General features: G+C 39.6%; 2 protein-coding genes across 3 annotated transcripts in view; one reads left to right on the top strand and one right to left on the bottom strand.

Moving 5' to 3' along the window:
• The window catches only part of IRAK1 (interleukin 1 receptor associated kinase 1), a 28,303-nt gene extending 15,571 nt beyond the window's left edge, over positions 1–12,732 (top strand). The window contains exons 5-14 of one of the 2 annotated variants that reach the window (XM_015812243.1): positions 837–1,004; positions 2,122–2,186; positions 2,409–2,523; positions 2,625–2,737; positions 3,672–3,876; positions 5,492–5,560; positions 5,648–5,866; positions 7,634–7,850; positions 9,635–9,757; positions 12,254–12,732. In XM_015812243.1, coding sequence (XP_015667729.1) covers positions 837–1,004; positions 2,122–2,186; positions 2,409–2,523; positions 2,625–2,737; positions 3,672–3,876; positions 5,492–5,560; positions 5,648–5,866; positions 7,634–7,850; positions 9,635–9,757; positions 12,254–12,306 — 1,347 coding nt within the window. In that variant the 3' untranslated portion in view covers positions 12,307–12,732. Of the gene's footprint in view, positions 1–836; positions 1,005–2,121; positions 2,187–2,408; positions 2,524–2,624; positions 2,738–3,671; positions 3,877–5,491; positions 5,561–5,647; positions 5,867–7,633; positions 8,052–9,634; positions 9,758–12,253 lie in introns of those variants that run through there. The other variant, XM_015812242.1, reaches the window with a different exon arrangement.
• A 1,634-nt stretch (positions 12,733–14,366) lies between these two features.
• Positions 14,367–15,419, bottom strand: TMEM187 (transmembrane protein 187; the record flags this gene model as incomplete). The annotated part of the gene is made up of 1 exon (XM_029283396.1): positions 14,367–15,419. A coding segment is annotated over one exon (849 nt), but the record flags the coding sequence as incomplete, so codon positions are not given.
• Positions 15,420–20,590: the final 5,171 nt, after the last annotated feature.

A 20,590-nucleotide genomic window follows, 5' to 3' on the forward strand; every position in this document is an offset into this window, starting at 1 on the left:
CAGATATCGTCGCAGGATGGAAGCAGTTCCTAGTAAGGCCGCCTTTTGCAATTGACTAATAGCAAATTTGTCAATGCCAATGGTGTTCAAGTGGTGCTCCAGTTGTTTTGGGATTGCACCCAAGGCGCCTATTACTATTGGTACTACCTTTGCTTGCTTTTGCCACAGTCTTTCTATTTCTATTTGTAGGTCTTTGTATTTGTTATCTTCTCCAGTTCTTTCTCATCTATTCTACTGTCTCCAGGCACTACCACGTCCACTATCCAGACTTTTTTGTCTTTCTTATCGACAATTGTTAAGTCTGGGGTGTTATGTTGCAGGTGCTTGTCTGTTTGAATTCTGAAGTCCCAGAGCAGTTTAATTTTATCATTTTGTACGACTTTCTCTATTTTATGATCCCACCAGTTGTTGCTTACAGGCAAATGATATTTCTTGCAGATCTTCCAATGCACCATTGTTGCTACTTTATCATGCCGCTGCTTGTAGTCAGTCTGTGCAATCTTCTTGCAGCAGCTTACCAGGTGGTCCACTGTTTCTTCAGCTTCTTTGCATAGGCGGTACTTACTGTCTGTTGCTGTCTTCTCAATTTTGACTTTATATGCATTTATTATTATTATTATTATTATTATTATTATTATTATTATTATTATTACTATTATTACTATTATTACTATTATTACTATTTCCTTAACTTTGAGCAGGTGTCTAAGAGTGACACTCAAATCAAGATTCCTGGTTTAGAAATTAGGAATTTCTGTCATAAATACTTTGTGGTGTTTGGAAAGAAGGGATGCCTTTTCATCCTGTTTATGGTATGTCTGCCCACCTTGTTCCAGGGCCTTGAATCTCTGCCCTCCACATGTCCTTTCGAGTGGCAGTTAGAAGAGTTGCGCCAAGCTACAGACGACTTCTCTGAACGTCTCAAGATAGGTGAAGGAGGTTTTGGCTGCGTCTACCAGGCCCGATTGCGCAACACTGTCTATGCTGTGAAACGGCTCAAGGAGGTATTTTCATTTGGTATTATAACTTACAATACTCACACTTTTTATTTTATGTTTATTTCCACTGACCTCCTATCTCTCAACTAGTTCATCGAATGATGAACCATAACATTTGTTAGACTTGGCTCCTGAACCTCTAAGATACATTTAGGCAAGAAAAACCAAATGTACAGGTATAGTATAGGGGGTACCTTGCTCAATAGTAGTAACTGTAAGAGGGATCTCGGAGTTCTAGTGGACAATCACTTAAATATGAGCCAGCAGTGTGCTGCAGCTGCCAAAAAGGCCAATGCAGTGCTAGGCTGCATTAACAGAGGGATAGAATCAAGATCACATGAAGTGTTAATACCACTTTACAATGCCTTGGTAAGGCCACACTTGGAATCCTGATCCAGTTTTGGTCACCACGATGTAAAAAAGATGTTGAGACTCTAGAAAGAGTACAGAGAAGAGCAACAAAGATGATTAGGGGACTGGAGGCTAAAGCATATAAGGAAAGGCTGCTGGAATTGGGTATGTCTAGTTTAACAAAGAGAAGGACGAGGGGGGACATGATAGCAGTGTTCCAATATCTCAGGGGCTGCCACAAAGAAGAGGGAGTCAAACTATTTTCCAAAGCGCCTGAGGGCAGGACAAGAAGCAACGGATGGAAACTAATCAAGGAGAGAAGCAACCTAGAACTAAGGAGAAACTTCCTGACAGTTAGAACAATTAACCAGTGGAACAACCTGCCTCCAGAAGCGGTGAATGCTCCAACACTGGAAGTTTTTAAGAAGAGACTGGACAGCCATTTGTCTGAAACAATATAGGGTTTCCTGCCTGAGCACGGGGTTGGACTAGATGACCTCCAAGGTCCCTTCCAACTTTATTATTATTATCTCCTATGAATAAGATTGGGCATGAACTTTTTTGCAGCCCAGGAGTGTGATAGCCATGAAGATTGGCCTTCAGTGTGATATGGCTTTGTTTTTCATATATATGTGGTGTTTAGTTGCTAAGCAAGGATCCTGCTCCTTTGTAACACCCAGAATTCTTTTTCATTTAATCCAGCTAATGGCGATTTATACATCTTCCTTCCTTCCTTTTTTTTTTTTCAAATCTTCCTTAAACTAACTGACAGGAAGCAGAGCTGGACTGGACTGTAATAAAGAATAGTTTTGTCACAGAAGTGGAAAAACTTTCCCGGTAAGAGCCAAAGTTTATGTTGAATGTACTGTGAGATCCCAGAAATGGAATAATGGGTTGAGGGTTGTTCTGGTGTCCTTCAGATGTCTCGGATTTCATCTCCCCAAATCCAGCACATTAGGAGGGTGCCAAATTGGAGAAAGCAATGCTAGAGAATCATGGGAACAAGAGTGGGTTGAGTTGGAACTACTGCTGTTTAATACTGTCTCACCTGTAACTTAGGTTCCGCCATCCTAATATCGTAGAGTTTGCTGGTTGCTGTGCTGAACAGGGATGCTTTTGCCTTGTCTATGTCTTCCTGCCCAAGGGATCCTTGGAAGATCATTTACATGGCCAGGTACCTAGCTGAATTTGTCCTCTCTATTTAAAAGTAGTCTGTTCTTGCAAACAAGTCCTTCAGGATCACTCCTGTCCTTGAATCTATTTTAAACTTTTTAGGTTGGCGCTTGTCTCTCTTGGACCCAACGTTTACATGTGGCTCTGGGCACTGCTAGAGCTATTCAATTTCTACATAGTGACTCACCTAGCCTTATCCACGGAGATGTAAAGAGGTAAGAGAATGGAGGGGAAATCATCTAGACTGTGAGATGTGAACATAACTAATGCATTGTGTTTTGTTTAAATGTGAGAATATCTGCTTTTTGGGTGAGGAGAGAGGTGTTTAACCATTCTTTACTTCCTGTGCTTCAATTTGGGGGCGAGGGGGGAACGATTGTTCAAGAGAGAATGAAAATAGACAATGAACATTGTGCAGTCACAATAGTAGTTGAACTGAGAAGCCTATGGTCTTTCACATTACTAAACTCCAATCCCTAGCATTCCACACCATTAGCCAGGCTGACTTGAGCTGCAGAGAATTGTGATTAACAAAATCTGAAATGCCTTGGTCATTGATTAAATGCCAGTTTTTATTTCTGTGTTTATGTTATTATTTTATACGTTTTTTTCTGCATCTATTGGAGTAGTGTCTAGTTCAAGGAGCTGTCTAATTCAATGAACACTGTATTGGGAAGAGTAACGCAAATTGAAGCAAAGCTGAAATTAGTGGTTTCCAAGGCAAAATAACTTTTCTGATTCAGAAGGATTTTCTGTTCATCATCCTTTATGCTGTGGGCATATTTTGATATCTTGATTCCTCTTGTTTTCATAATGACCTAAGATTACTCCGCTGGGTAATTTCCTCTAGTCCAGGGTTTTGTTTCTCATCATGGTCAGCCAAATGCTTCTGGGATGCTCATAGATAGGATGCATATCCCTTTCCCCTGTAACTGGTATTTGGGGATAGCATTGAGTCTTCAAGTCTCCAAACAACAAGATGAAAATTTGGAGGAGAGGTATTCCCTGGTCATGCTTATAATATATGGGAGTTTGAGAAGGAACTGTAGGATCCTTTCTGCTCTCTGAGCTTGGTGGCTTTCTTGCAGACGTTTCATTACCAAATTAGGTAACAACAGTGACAAAACTCTCTTTTCCTGTCATATACAGCTCTAACATCCTTTTGGATGCAGCACTCAGTCCAAGGCTGGCTGATTTTGGATTGGCACGATTCAGCCGCCGGCCAAAGCAGGGAGGAATAAGCAGTTCGCTGGGCCAGACCCAGACTGTGAGGGGTACATTGGCCTATTTACCTCCTGAATATGTACGGACTGGGACGCTTTCTACTGCTATTGATATATTCAGCTTCGGTGTGGTGAGTAATGTGGGAGCAAGAATGTTACAGGTAGCTCTTGATTTATAGCCACCATCGTGACCAGAGTTTCTACTGCTAAGCAAGCCGGTTTTTAAGTGAGTTATACCCAATTTTACAACCTTTTTGCTACAGTTGTTAAGCGAATCACTGCAGTGTGAATGAATCGTGCAGTTATTAAATGAATCCGGCTTCCTCATTGACTTTGCTTGTTGGAAGCTGGTGGGAAAGTCACAAAAGGCAATCACGTGACCCTGGGACGGTGCCACTGTTGTAAATACAGGCTAGTTGCCAGGGGCCTGAATTTAGATCACATGGCTATGGGAATATGACAGTCTTAAGTGCGAGGACTAAGTCACTTTTTCAGCGCCATTGTAACTTCGAACAGTTACTAAATGAATGGTTATAAGTTGAGAACTACTTGTATTTCAAATTGTACGATGAGGACAGGATATGTCGTAGGGCAATTCTAAGTTGTTCTGTTCAACAGCCTGTATTCATTTCTATAACATCCATCAGGTGTATTCTGCTTCTGCTTAGAATGTGTAGTCTGCCTTCTACCCAAGTAATATGTTAAACAATTGATGGTTCCAGGGAATATGCTGAGTTCAGCTTCTCCTTTTGAGGGGATGGCCTCTTTAGACAATTCTCTAAAAATAACTTTCTCTTAAGATAACTTTCGTACTCACATATTGTAATAGTGGGTGTCTATTAAATCCATCCAATAATGGCCAGGGAGCCACTTCTAGTTTTGGTAGAACATCTTCTTTCCCTGGGCAACTTAAGGTGGTTTGGGCACAATTAAAATAAAGTTGTAATTTTACTTTGTCCATTATATGCAGACCTGCTTAAGTATCGCATTACACATTCTAACTCAACATGTCAGGAAAAAAAATACTTACTTATGTGATTGCTTAAATTAATGGGCAAACTTTTTTATTTCTGCTATGTGATGCATAGTTGTCATGGCCAAAATATTTATGTAATTATATTTTATAATTGTTTTAGATTTTGACTTATAAGATTTGAGGCATTTTGTATACATCATTAAAGGATTCAGAGTTGGTATTGTGTATAATAATAGTAATAGCAACATAAATTGTACTTGATTTGACCAAATGAATTGCAATGAACTCTGATACCCATTTATAATTATGATGTTTTAATGGTGATTTTTATGGCTACTGGTTAATACACATTATAAATTTTGAATTAATATTAGGATTGAGAGCCTTCAAAGACTTAAAACTGTATACAATAAAGCTATATTTTATTAAGAGGCAGGAGGGAAAATCCTGTTAGAACCTAATATTGTTTGCTTTTACTCCTGGGGAAAATGGAGTCCGACTTTCAGAGCAGTTGAATTAAAGATTAGCTGGAAATAATTCCGTTGATCTCTGGGCTCTTATGAAAAGGGCTGGTTGGAAAACCTGACACAAAATGGTCCTTTGTAATATATATGATCGGCTTTATCCTAGGATGACTTAATACTATAATGAAATTCTGTGTTCTGGTCACCTGGCTGCCTGTACTGAAGTATGAGGAAAGAACAAAGTGCTCATTTTAGTGGTATTTTATCTATAAATAGTTCAAAATAATCTTTCTTCATCCCTGTCAGGTTCTTCTAGAACTCTTGACTGGAAGACGACCTATGGAAGTAGATTCTCGTGGACACAGCAAGTACTTGGTGAGCAGCTCTCTCATCTTATCCTAATTCATTCTGTCACATGCAGCTTGACTTTTTACAATTGCTTGCCCATGTTTGTGCTTTCAGAAGGATCTGGTAAATGATGAAGAGGAGCAAGAAACCCATCTGTCAACTGCCACAACTTCTCCCAGTCATACGAAAGCAGTTCAGCTTGGCAGTCACCTCTACCAAAAACACGTAGACCTACGGTCTGGCCCCTGTCCAGAGCAACTGGGCAAAACACTAGGAAAGTTGGCTTGTTGCTGTCTCCACCAGCGAGCCAAGCGCCGCCCTTCAATGGCTGAAGTAAGAGAACAAACATTCGATTTAGAATACTGAGTCTCTTCTTTCCTCTATGAAGAAATCTGGCATTTGCTTTGCTGCAACAAAGCTTTTAAATTTAAACCTTTGCTTCATAGTCAGGAAAAATTTTGAACGTCCATGAAAATCTGGCACAATCACGCATGTTTTGTGTATGTTACTTTCTGAATCTGTTTTCTTTTCACATATACTGACTGCTTTATGCTGTTGTTTCACGTCAGCTTCATAAAGAGTGTATGTACAAATACATACCCAGTAGTGCTTCCTACCCCCTTCTCTTTTAAATCCCTTTCTTTGAACATCTCCATAGCCCTGTCTATATCTGTGCCTGGTGTGCCCTTCTGTGTACTTAGAAAGTGGAAATTTTAGAAATATTCCACACCAAGCATATGCCTGGGGGTTCATATCAGTTGGTTGGCATCAGAAAAGTCTGTGTTTTTCCCCCTCAAATTTATTTGATTTGTGCATGCAAGTGCAAACTATTACTTGTCTTAAAATCTAAGGAGAGGATTATAATTCATTTGACTCACCCAGATCATGGTAAGCACTGTAAAACTTTATCCAAAGTTGGCCCCGACTTGTGAATGAGTCACTGAGAAATAATGATCTGTTTTTTAATGTCTAGAAACCATTTAGAGACATAAGAATGCTTCTGTTTACCCTCAGCGGGAGAACTAAGAACAGAGATGAGAATCTTTTTTTAGATTTTCAGATACTTTCCAACTGATTTGATTTCATTATATGTGAATAGAAATATCTGTTTGTCTTTTTTATTTGCTGAAGTTTCTGGGATGGCCATACAGTGTAAATGAAAGAGGGATGGCATATTCATGGTGGAGCAAGGAGAGAAAAGAGACACACACACATAACCCACCCACCGTTCCTCCCTCTCTCCCTCCATTGTTTTTGTTAAGTTTATTTTGTCACCTATCTATACTCATTCCATAGGACCTGCAACTAGAAGGATCCAGGAAGGGGGAACCATTGGTCTTCCAGATGTTGCTAAATTTCATTCTCAGCTGATACGACCACTGATTAAGGGTGTTGGGTTAAACTGAAACAACATCCAAATTCCAGTCCAGAAATATTCTATTTCTGTTGATAATGCTACTGCCACAATAGAGTGCTGTTTTCATTTTCAGCTGCCCCTATCACTTCTATGGAACTGACCAGTGTGTGAACTCTAGGTGGAAAGAATTAAAGATGGTGAATGGGGAAGCGACAGTGAATAAATGCCGAGTTATATTGAGTCTCTTTTTTTCTGCTGCTTCCTATTGGCACTGCAGTGTCTGTCGATGGCTATTTAAGTGAAGGAATGTCAATAGAATAGAATAGAATAGAATAGAATAGAATAGAATAGAATAGAATAGAATAATGGAATAGGAATAGGAATAGAGCTGGAAGGGACCTTGGAGATCTTCTAGTCCAACCCACCTGCTCAAGCAGGAGAACCTATACCATTTCAGACAAGCGACTGTCTGGTCTCTTCTTAAAAATCTCCAGTGATGGAGCGCCCACAATTCCTGAAGGCATTTATTCACTATATCGTTTGCAGCTTTTCAGGTATCTCGTTAGGCTGTCTATCAGACAATAAGTGAACTCTGGAGGGAATGGGACTTCCTGTTCAAAGGAGCTTGCTTATATGATCACATTGGCTTTGCCTGGGAAATGGGAGAATGAGCGAGTTGTTTTATTTGCCAGATGTTGTTCTTAAGAAGCAATAAGTACGTAACTATTCTTTCTACCCTGCAGGTCTACCAAGAGCTAGAGAGGCTACAGTTGCTCCTCTTTGGGAAATCTTCTGCCTCCTTACAGCTGCCTCCACAGCCACCTCACACACCCCAAGAAGACTACTATTCATCCAAGCCTCTTAATGAACCCGAGGAAAGTGATGAAAGCCTAGAGGGCTACTCCAAACTGTTGAGCGACAGAAGTGGGGCCAGAGAAAGTGTGTCTATGGGCCAGTTAGGTACGATATTCTGCAGACATCTCTTTCTCCCACTCCATTCAGAGGCTTTGCCAGACAGAATGATCAAGCCGGCTAAGCAGATAACAGGAAGCCATAAAAGGGTGGGGTTCACACAAGATGACAAGCCAAATGTAAGCAGACAACATTATATATCATCAAGGCCATGTGGCGGCAAATAACAGTCATATATTTAAAGCAGTGTTTTATCAACTACCAGATGTATAGACTTCAGCTCAGAATTTTCAGCAATGGCTGCACTGCTTGGGAAATCCAGTGAGCTGAACACCAAAGAGCTGGAAGTTACTAAGGTTGGAAATTTAAAGTATTTATTAAGCACAATGAAATATTTACTAATTAGAAAAATGGTTGAGAAACAACAACCTTTACTGGATCAGCTAAGTTCAATAATTAAGGCATTTGTTTGGAATACTTTTAATGTGTCCTTGTTACAACAAGTACAGATGTCCAATTAATGCCTATAATATAGACAGAAATTCCAAAAGTTTATTTTTAAATAAAAATAACAACTGTGGGCTGTGGGCACTTTGTTATTGAGGGTGTGCATGTAAAAATGTAATAGACTGAAATATTTTCCTTCCTGTGCTTTGCTGTCAGATGGAAGGAATGATGCAATTAAGAAGGTAGGCCTCCACTAACATTAAATCAGTTATTTGTGGAATGTATTTTGAAATCAGATACTATATGACACAAAACCTGATTTGTTAAGCTCCCAGTTTCAGCCTCTATAACAGTGTTTCTCAACCTTGACAATTTTAAGGCATGTGGACTTCAACTCCCAGAATTCCAGCCAGCAATGCTGGCTGTGGAATTCTGGGAGTTGAAGTCCACATGCCTTAAAATTGTCAAGGTTGAGAAACACTGCTCTAGAATCTCCAGTTGGGTAAGGAAAGGCCTGTCTCAAATCCTGGCAAGATGTGGCCTTTGGGTATGTGTCAATCATATGGAACAAGTTGGAGCCATGGCCTAACATGGCTTTAAATACTGTTCCACAACCATATTAATTACTTGACCTGTCCATCTGATGTTTTATAGCTTGTTTGGTCAATTTTGTTTTAATCATTGGCAGCTATGCTGGGCTGCAGCTTTTTAAAAATGCATTTCTTCCTTGGTTGTTCTGCGCCATCTCCAGCCCAGCCCTACACCTGGTAACTTTCAAGCACCCGTATTTTAACATTTTACTATCTTTTGCTGTTATTTTATTTCCATGTATGTTCTCATTAAGACTTACAGTTTTAATAGGATAGCAGTACGAATGCGTTAAAGTAGGAGTGAAGGTACTTAACAACTTAAAAGCAATGCTGAAACCAAGGTGCCTTTTAAGAAGCTCAAAATGTAAAGGTTGCTTCATCTGGCATCAAAAATACCCGGGTTGGTGCCTGGAGAGCAGCTGAATGACACTATTGCCAATCGGAATGAATTGTGGGAAAGACCTTGAGAGACTGGGCAAAGAGATGCTGCCAAGGGAACTGTCAGATAAGAGACAGCATAGCCTGCAGTTGGATAGTGGATGTGGCAAGAGGCTTAGAAGAGACCCTCTTTTGTTTCTCTGGCTGTAAAGGAGACGGGGGGTGGGGGAGAGGACTGTGGTTTTCATACTTGCAAGATTCTGTCGGTATAGCTTTACAATAAAGAAGAATTAGCTCATCTAGTTGTGATTCCTATTTGGTTTACTTCAAGAGGTAGACACTAATCCAGGTCTTCTGTTAAGAGTTTGATGAGCCCGGTAGGCTGTCACTTAGTGATGGTCTCCTTTCTTTCTGCAGGTGACTCTGCCCCTCAGATTGTCATCAACCCAGCACGGAGGCGCATGATGGAACGGCTGGCACTCTATCACGAGGGGGCGCTTGACAGCCTGGGTGTGCTTGCTTCTACACCTTCAGGAGAAGGTAACAGCCCCATCTCTGCAATGCTGTGCATTTGGAGGGGGGAATATTCAATCTCCAAACTGGTTCTGTTCAATTAGGGAGTGAAATTTCAAGAAGGGCAGTTCAGTTCCAATCACCATTGTTCAGTTCCACCTCATCAATCAGCGTGCTCGGTAGAGAGGTATCAAAAACTATCCTCTCTTATTTTCATGTCAGAGTCAAAAATATTAAGTAGGCTTTAAGATCAATAGATGAAAACATGTGATAACAAGAGCAAGATTACTTTTGTCTGAAGGTGGCATAGACAAATCTGAATGGAACACATCATGATGGTTGATATGCTTTAAATGCCGTGACCTTATACATTGCAGATACGTTTGGACAAATAAGCCTTTTTTCATGTAGGAAAGCCATAGGAGCAACAGGTGTGACATTCCTGACTTGCTGTGCACAAGTTGTTTAGTTCAAATATATAAAGCCCCTGTAGAAGCAATGGCTGCATTTTAATCTCTGTCCTGACATCTGTATTTTCAGGTTGAATACTGGAAATTCATAGCCCACATGAGAATTGAGAGAGTTTAAAACCTTGTTTAATAGTTAGGATCTATTCATTTTGTTCATTCTCAGTTGCTGGATTATGCCTTGTCAGAAATTTCTGAACTTAAATCTCAAGTTTTGCAAAAGATTCAAACAGAAAGAAAACGGATCTGAAGTCAAATTTATTTCCTTACCTAATTTGTAGAATCTGGTTTTACTTATACAGCAGAATGTCAAGGCTATTTAAACAGACCAAGCGGGGTCAAAAACAGGGCATTTGCGGTAGGAAAAGGAGTTGGAAGAAAGATTCTCAGGCTGTGCAGGAGAGATCTTGAATGGCTGGGTATTTGAAAATGATTATTGAAAATGATTATTGAAAATGATTATAATGATAAGGTAAAATTTGAAAACAGTGGTAGAGGAGGAAAGTTAAAAAAAACCCTTTCTGTAAAATTGATTTACTGAGAAGCTATCTTTGGTCTCTTTTTTGCCCTCAGAGAAACTGGTTCAGAACCCTATTAAAACATATACAGTACTTCCTTCCCGGCCATCCACAGTTCTTCCCAAACTATTGTTAGACAACTTCTGATTCTATGCTGTGAAATAAGAAGTTTGAGCTCTTCAGATTTTGCCACAGCATTTGTAGACCCAAAGGCTAATACTTTCTGCTGTCCAGCCGGGATTCTTCCTAGTTTTGGTAAAACAGGCAATGTAGCAAACCTTTTGCCTTCTCCAAAGTACAGGACAGAATGTTTTAGTTCCCTGAAAAAAATCCCTTCACCTAAAAAATTGGGATGGAAGCTAATTGTCCCCTTCTTTTTCCTCAACACAAAGAGGAAATAGACTGTATATATCCCGAGCGTAGCCATGGTAGTGAATATGAAGGAATGTTTAATCATGTGCATTCTGACCATATACTCCAGAGTGGTACAGTACAGGTGATTTACCACCTGATCTCCTGTTTGTGCAAAGTACTTCGTAAAGTCAATTCTTCTTGCCCGTTTTTTCCCCTATTTACAGTCAAGCTTGCCATTTCACTAATGCCCACAGTGCAGCCATAACAGTCATGATCGGAGAAATTTGGAGTCTCGCTACTTTGTTTTTTCAGATTTAATTTTCCCTAATCCCAAATGAACTGAGGAAAAAAAAATCTTGAGAAAAAAATAAATTCATCAACAGATGCCCAGGTTGAAACACTTCCTTCACTTCTGATATTGCTGATCCTTGAAATAAAGGCCATGTTAACAGTGCAGATGTGAGGCATTCCACAAGGCGGAAAGGGGGGGGGAAGCAGCAGGCCTGCCATTTTACTCTGACCTCGACTACCTGGCTTATGTGGTGTATTATGTATTGCTGCATTTCCTGACCTCCTTAGCTTAAACGAGCCTATTGGCCTTTTGGAAGACTTTGGCTCTTCATCTAGGCACTAAAGCTGGGATATGGATGGTGTTCTGGGATGGGGGTGAGTTTGTTTGATGAGCTGTTAATGTAATTTTGAGGGGCTTTGAGCCAGTTTCTTTTGAATTGAATTTGTATAGTTTAGTTATGTTTTATTTCTGTTCAGACTTCCTTGGGTAGAAATGTTTTAAGTAAATAAATAAACACGGGACGTCATTATTTTTGGAGGATGTCTGTCTTTATCCAATATAGCACAAAATCATCCGAGAAACTAAATCCAAGCCCTTTGAGCTCTTTGACACATTGCAGCATCTGGTCTTTAGGCCACTCTTTCCCAACGTGGTATTTGCCAATGCATTAGATTTTAACTCTCAATCACAGCTAGAGGATACTAGACTTGGAGCGGCTTTGGGAAAGATGGACTGAAGACAACTCAGGCAGATTTGTGATCCTATTGTGCTATTTATGAGTTCCAGTTTTGGGACAGGTGACAAAACTGTTAGCTGAGATCAGTGCCTTAAAGAGCAGTCGGAAAAAAAATTATGAGCGGTTGAAACCTGAGTTTTTCTTTCTCCCCTTCAGACCGTGTTGGTGAGCCACCTCGTGAACCTGAAGAGAGTGATGAATTTGAGTGACAAATTCAACAAACACAGGATCAAAGTTCTCATCGCGCTGACAGCACTTTGCAAACTGTAGGGTCATGCTATCCTCCTTTGGATACCATGCCTGTTCCCTTAGTTGGTACCAGTGTGGTACGTGTTTCTGGCACAATTTGGCTTCAGGCCAGCAATCTGACATAAATGGAAGTCACCACTGGGGTTATGAATGGAGATCAAAACTGGTGGGGTGGGAGTGGTGATGATGTGGGTTTTCATGGTTATACAAATTCCTCACTACATGCTCCCTTTTACTGAATAGATAATAAAACATTTTATATATTTGTAAGTTGTATCATTTAGTTTATAGATGTTCGCAAGGCGTAGATGTTTACTTTATAAACAAGACTACCTCCTGTGGAAGGAGGAAACTTAGAAAGCAGAAACGTCGTCTTATCAGGGTTTTCAGAAAGACGAGAACATCTGCTTTCTTTTGTGTCATCTCCATATTTTCACTACAAGAAACAGCTGTAAAACCATATGGAAGTGGATTACTGATTATTCAACCAGATGGTTATCAGAGTGGTAGGTTGTTTTATTATTGTTCTTATTTAATACAAAAAACCCACAAAATTAAGAGGGGGAAAAGTAGTGCTATACAGTGAAAGGGAAAAATTTAAAAACCGCAAATTTGGATACAGTGATTATAACTAAGATAAAATGGAAAGAAAAAAAATAGAAAGAAAAAATCTACATAATGTCAGGTTGATAAATTTTGTCCATTGCAATGATTTTTTATTTTTTTTTGGCTGTGCTGCAGTTGTGATAGAGCCATGACAGATTGTGTTTTAGGGATGTTGTTCAACATCACAGTAAGAAGTTTCTATTCAAAACTGAACTATTCTAGATATTAATAATGCTGAATAATTACATTGCATCACTGTGAAGGGAGAAGTTGTAGTAGGAAAAGGCTAAAACTTTGGACAAAGGATGAAGGAGATGAAAGTTCAAATTCATCCTTAGCTGTGGAAGCTCAATGTGTGACTTTGGCCAGCCTGTCTCAGCCCAAACCGATGATGGAATGGGATAGAAGAGGAAGCGCTATGTACCTTAAACTAAGCTGCTAGATAAAATCAAAAGTATATTTTCCTGTAGCCAACTTACAGTGGGCTCAGGACATCACTGTTTGCACAGGCCTTAAGGAAGAAAACAACTGGGGTACAGTGACCTTGCAAAGGCAGCTATTCAGAAGAAAAGGAAAATGACTTCATCAAATGACTGTTAATCCCTTTCGTTTAAATCATAGTCTGGAGCAGTTCTCTTAGATAGAGACAGGAATCTTTCTCCACTTGGGCCTAGTGATTCCAAGGGTTGAATCTTCCTTTGCAAAATATGCATATATTACCTTATTACTATTTGACTCATCAGTGACAAAGTATGGCAAGGCACTTCCAAAGTGTGCATCTGCTCCAGCCCACCTTTAAAATGATACTGAAAAACATCTGCCACTCTGTAACAAGTTGTGCTTCAAAGGTTCTGATCCTATACCTTAAGTGTGTTTGTAGTGAATTGTCAACAACCTCCTACAGGTTTAGCCATGACCGAACTGCCATGTAAAAACTGTAGGCAGATAACTGCCTCTTGGAAATGTCATTTCCTAGTGTTCCATCAGAAACTTCAATTGGCTGAACCACAATTTGACCAGAATTTCTGTTGCTAAGCAAGGCAATTGTTAAGCAAGTCGTACATGATTTTACAATCTTTTTTGCCCCAGTTGTTAACTGTATTATTATTAATTCTTATTATTAAAGGAATCTCATGGTTGTTAAGCAAATCCATCTTCCCCATTGATTTTGCTTGTCAGAAGCCAGCTGGAAGGTCGCAAAAGGTGATCACATGACCGTGGGACACTGCAACTGTCATAAATACATTTGGGTTGCCAAGCACGTGAGTTCTAATCACATGACCATGGCAATGCTGCAACAGTTGTTAAGTGTAAGGACTGGTTGTAAATCACTTTTTTCAGTTCTGTTAACTTCAAACAGTCACTAAACAATTGGTTGTAAGTTGAAGACTAACTGTATAAACCAGCAATTTTTTTCTCTCTCCCATGTGGTTTTATAAAACAGCATTATATTCAACGGGAAATGAACTGAGTGATACTGTGTAGATTCACCAACTATCTTCAGTAGCCTTTTGAAGAAACTGGCATATTTGAGCAGACTTTTTCTTTCAAACCACATTATGTTCTTGTACTGTTATAAGTTTCTCCTTTGATTAAGATTGTTCATTGAAATTATAGATTATTTCACTGAGCATAGTCGATGTCTGCTCATTAAGGTAAGAAAGAGAAAAGCACAATGGAACTGCAACACATCGCATATCTTGGACCAAAAATGACCAGTGAGCCGAGAGAAGAGTGCCCACTGGGCCAGTTCCCGATCCCACACCTTGAGGCTTACAAAACCCAAGCAACACATCGTCCCCAGAACTATAATCCAGATGGAACTGGCATTGCCAAAATGTCTTTGCATTTTCAGTACTCTCCAAAAAACAGCAATTATATGTCCACTCAATGCCAACTCAAAACCTTGTGGGTGAAGCAATGCCAAAACATAACTAGTCAGTGAAGTCACTTCTATGGCTAGAAAAACATATGGTTGCCACCCATCTTCAAGAAAAAGGCACCAAACAATGACCCAAGCAAAAATTGGTAGCGTTAACCACTGATCTAGCACAGCTGCCCAGTGATGTTGTGTCCACAGCCGGACCCATTGTGTAGGCCCATATAAAAGCGCCATGAGGGCAAAGATCTCTTGAAAGTAGGTCTGCCTACTCTTGTCACCTGGTGGCCACCAATACCAACCCAGAAGTATGTAGGCCAAATTGATTAAGCAATTTGCTGGCATAGCTAGGAAAGCTGGCATTCCAGGCACAGTTGGTTCAGCATAATGCTCGTAGCCAGTATCTATGCGAGCGCCATCAAAAATTCCTGAAGCCACCGCTAGTATGCAAAGCAACAGGCCTCCAGTCACATGCAAGAATGGCTTGTCGTCTTCTGACTTCATAGCTGTCTTTTTCAAAGTCTTGAGCCTTGCTCTCTGCACCGCTGCCAAACGCCTGCCACTGCTACAAATGCTTTGTTTTCCATTATTTATTCACTCGTTTTGCCAGTCTGGCCATCCGTTCAAGTCCCATTCCTCCTAGAATAGCTTACAAAAAACAAGAAGAGAGCATGAAATGGATGACACAGTTGATTAGTTTCCCAGAATGAGTTTACTGCCCAGAGTGGGCTGTGATACTTTCCCCACTAATGTACACAGGAAGTGAGTGGGTTCAGTTAAACTCTCCTCTTAGAAAGCTTGGTGACATTTTCCATTGCTGAAAACACTCATCCTCCCTTTCCTGCTCAAACAGCCAACAGCATGAGCCTACTCAAGCAAAGGCCCAGCATGTTTTCTTGGCAGCTCCTGCCAAGAAGATTCTAGTGTTTGCTGTTATGAAACAGCTGTAGTGGCAGGATTGGCTATTGGTGACATCACTGCATAGTGGGGGAAATGGGGGGGTAGGGTGATTTCCTTCCCATGATCTTCTGTTTTGTAACCATGGAGACAAGAAGTGCTAGATAGTAAGCCTAGAGAGCCCTTTAAGCTCAGGCTGCAAAACTTTCTGTTCTCCGGTTTTTCTTGCATACAAGTTGCTTTTGTACATATCAACTTTGCAGACACATCTACTGCACCCTCTTAGAAATAAATCTACAGCATTATTTAAAAGACACTTCAGAAGTAATTTAGAGTTGGGAAGAGATTCAGGTGGAGGAAAAGTTCAATTAATATTATTACACACAGCAATGTGAAATCACAGCTGCTAGTTCTTTACCTGGTGTTGGCTTTCATATGCATCAAGTTCTTCTTCCCAAGAACCTAGGAACTTGTAATGAATTGGTGTAGGATCCAAGCAGTGTGGCTTTTTGTAATTTACAGATGGAAATTTTGTCAATGCACAGATTTTGCAAATGCCATTCAAGATTTTTTGCACCCAATGTTGTTTATTAATTTAGTAATAACTTTTTATTATTTAGATGGGGGGGAAAGATTTTTTTCCGCATCAATCTTGGCTCCTAATGACCACATGGACCAAGCCTGAGGTTTTCCTGCTAATAGCATGGAATTTGCTTGCCACTGCCTTGTAGTTTTGACTTCCAACTTTACATAGAGCCCTGCTATCCCTTTGAGATACCCCATTGAGTCCCACAAAGCAAGGTGCTGTAGCCCTGGGATTCTTTCATCCAAGTACTAGATGTATCCAAACCTATTTTTCTGAGATCACTCCAGGATAGCTATATACTGCCACCTAGCTGGACATCAGGAAAATGCTTCCAATAGGGAGTATAAAACCCCCCTCAGAAAATACAGTACATTGTATATTTGGTTCAACTGGGAGGGGGGGGGAATCATTTCTCTGAATGATCACCGTTTTAGATGATCCATCCAATACGAAATCTGCATAGAGCCTGGAGATTCTGCAGAGAATACAAGGCAAAACTGGGGTACATCATCACTTCTCTCCACACATCAACCTCCCCAGGGTGATAGCCCGCTGGCCAGCTGGCCCCCTTTGATCTCCCTAATGTTTTTCCCCTCTGTCGCATCTCCTCCCCCCTCCTCTCCCTCCACCAATGTCCTTCAATTTTTGCTGCTTTTCTGTTTTCAATCTATAATTCAGGACAAAACAGCCCATTTTGGTAATCTGGGCTGAATACAAATGTTTCGGGTCAGAAAACAAACCACCTAAAACTCAGTTGCTATGTGTAAAGAATGGTTCATGCACCAATGGCTTTATAGATCCCTATTCCTAATTAACACTATCTTCAGGTCCTGGGGATTTTTATTCGGGAAACATCTGGTTGTAGAAATCCTCCTGATCAGAAGTATTAACTGGAAATCTTGAGCCCATGTACTGTATACCTTTTCTCTAAGCTGAAAGGAGTATATGTTTGTATGCTTGCAGCCATTCAAACTGCTTATTTAAAGAGGGGAGGCATCATCACTCAGGAAATTTCTGGCTCAGGAATATTTTCTTGGTCTTTGTATGAAACTAATAGACACCTCAATATTGCTCAACTAACAGCATCCAGCTTTTTCATTATGTCATAGCTCGATACCATTACACCATGCACAGTTCCCCATTCCTACATTTTACTGCATTAATTATCTTATCTGAAAGCAAATCTATGTGTTACCTTAACTATGTTCCCAAAAATATACTTACTGGTAAAGACTTAGAGCAGTGGTCTCCAACCTTTTTGGCTGCACGGACCAGCGGCGGGGTTGGGTGGGTGAAGGGATGGGTTCACATGCTCAACCTAATCCCGCACATGCGCAAATGAAGCTTTGCATACTTGCCTGCCACTTGCACGCAGCCCAGTAGTGGTCTGAGGCCCGGGGATTGGGAACCCCTGACTTAGAGGAAGGAGGCTTTTTGTGGTGGAAATCAATAGGCAAGAATATCATTTTTTGTCTAAAATATTATTCATCAATAACAAAAATATAATTCATTTAAAATTATGTGAAATTCAGAGCAGAATGGATGAACTGCTAAGAAGCAAGTAGAAGCACCCACTTAAAGTGCTGAGACATTAGTAACAAGTTTTCCACTAAAAGCTGAATGAACCCTGATTATCAATAAGGTGGCAAATATCACAGCAAGATTGCCTTCACATTGTTAGTTCATTTTCACTCAGTTTGGAAAATGACATTGGAAGCAAAATTATAAAATAATGATCCAACTAAAACAGGCCTGAATTATTTGGGTTTCCCTAAAGATAAAAAAGTTGCCCAAAAGCAATTAACATACTGATTTGCAGAGAGAGAATGCTCGGAGCTTCCCTTCTCCTGAGAGTATGAACATCAATGTCCCTCCTAAATAAACTTGTTTACACCAGCGTATTTCAACACTATTTTCATCCTCTCATTGAAAGGAAGATATCAACAAATTCACTTCAAAGAGAGGTTTTGTCCCTGCCATTCCGGACCAGTCGAAACTACAGGTCATGTGTTCCTGTACTGCTAATGTTATCATGAAATTCATCACCTGTATTTAATTTCACCTTACATTTCATTTCTTCCGACATTTTTTATATTATTTTATATTATTTACCAAGATATAAAAGAAAAGTGTATTCCAATGTAAAACAATAACACAGTATATTTTGGGTTTTGCCTTTATCTTGGTAAAGTAATATTATGATTTAGTGATTACAACACTTACGTACATTTTTACTACTTTATTTCTTACACTTTATTCCTAAATTTTAGTTTCTCCTAATTTAATCAGAAGTTTTCATTTATTTCCATTTGAGCTCTGCAAACATTATTACAAAAGTATGTACAATTCTGGTCAGTGAACACAATAAAGATGTTCTGTTCTTTTCCATCAATTCTAATTTTGGAGACACATGAATATCTCTTCAAAACCAACCTGCTTTCTCCGTCCCCACATAAACAGAAACAACACTTAAGAGTTACAGAATGAATGAACAAAGGTTCAAAACATTTGAGAGTGGAGGGAGAATGCAAAATACAATTAGCAGAAGAGGTTACAGGAAAAAGAGAGTAAGTCATAGATTTCTAAGAGGTGAACCTTGATTTGAATGAATAATACTGACGCCATATTTGCATAACACACTTACTCATAAATCAATGAACAATGATTTACTGACTTACCCAAGTGCCCAGATTTGTACACCATACTGAAACATAGATGAATCCTGCTACTGTAATTTGTTTCATGTACACCATGATTTACAAACTAGGCAAATATATAATAACCTTGTGTATTATGCAAACCCACTCTGTGGCAATCAATCAAACTATCCTTAAAGGGTCCTAAAAAGAGGGAGCAAGCAATACATTTATTACAATGGTGAGAAAAATAACCATAGTATTGCATGTATCTATAGGAACCAAAGTCTCCTTAAGGACAACTACATAATATATAGGAACATCCATAATTAGGATTATGAATATTATACATTTTCTAAATTGCAATCCAAAAATTTATATTTCAAATATGGTATTTACATAAATATTGCACCTTTGTATGGGAAATTTAAAAATGGGGGGGGACTGAAGTGCTTTGAGGAGCCAATTTAAATTTAAAAATGAATTAGTAAAAGAATTCCAAAGTGTTTTGCAAAAAAATGGTTATATATTTTAATTTTAAATTTTTTCACTCTTTATTATGTATGAACCAGCCAATAGCTGGATCTCTCTGGGAAATGTATAATAAAACACACTAAAATGCAATTTAAATAAAAACATAAAATAAACTATAAACATTACATAAATTAGACAGCTATTATTCAAAAACTAATATCCAGATCCCATCAGCCAAAGAGTGTTGGCTGGCGGGGACTAGAAGATGGACTTTTTCTACAGTGGCCCCTGCTTTATGGAACATCATGCCTTTTGAGATTAGAATGGCTCCAACCAGTGCTTTAAAAAAAAAAAAAAGGTGCACTCACACACGTCATACAACCTGCCTTGCCTACCCTACAAGGTTCCATCCAAAAAAGGTGCCGGAACTCCGTTCTGGGCGTTCTAAGAGAAAAAAAGGCCCTGGCTCCAACAGATTTTTGTAAGGCCCTAAAAACCTGGCTATGGATTGGCAATCAATGTAAATCACAAAGAACTAGCATCACTAAATTCCCATCAGCCAATCCCACTAAGCAGTCTAGCTACTTTATGAGTTTGAACCAAGCTCAGAGAGCATCAAGGACTCATTTCAACTGTGAGCTACAAATATTCTCCTCTATTGGTAACTGTTTTATTTTGAACTAAATGAAGTTTGCAGATCATTTTCAGAGGCAGCCTATGTACAACATATTCAATAATCCAACTAGGAAATTACCAGGCTTTGAATTACTGTTACAAAGCTCTTTCTGTCCAATAAGATCACAGTTAATAAATCAATCAAAGCTGATAAAAGGCACTCCATGATATGAAGGCCTCAAGTCACAGGGATAGATCTAGGAGCATCCCCAAATTGTGAATCTGCTTCTTTAGGGCAAGTTCAGACCCCCAGGAAAGGCAGAGCTGGACAGATGCATCACCCATAAATAGCATATCCATCTTGTCTAGACCATATCTGTTTACTGACCTTTATTCTATCCGTTAGCACTGGTTCAAAACGCCAACTGTATTACACTTCCTGTCTTTTTTCCAGTGCAGGTCACCCCACAAGGCAACTAAGGCAGTTCCAGTTCCATAGCTAGGTCTGAAACTGAAAGGGATCTGGAAAATCAGCTTCATTCAAGACAGCC

Source organism: Protobothrops mucrosquamatus, unplaced genomic scaffold, assembly GCF_001527695.2.
Source record: "Protobothrops mucrosquamatus isolate PMUCROS unplaced genomic scaffold, P.Mucros_1.0 scaffold76, whole genome shotgun sequence".
In the NCBI taxonomy this organism is placed as follows: Eukaryota; Metazoa; Chordata; class Lepidosauria; order Squamata; family Viperidae; genus Protobothrops; species Protobothrops mucrosquamatus.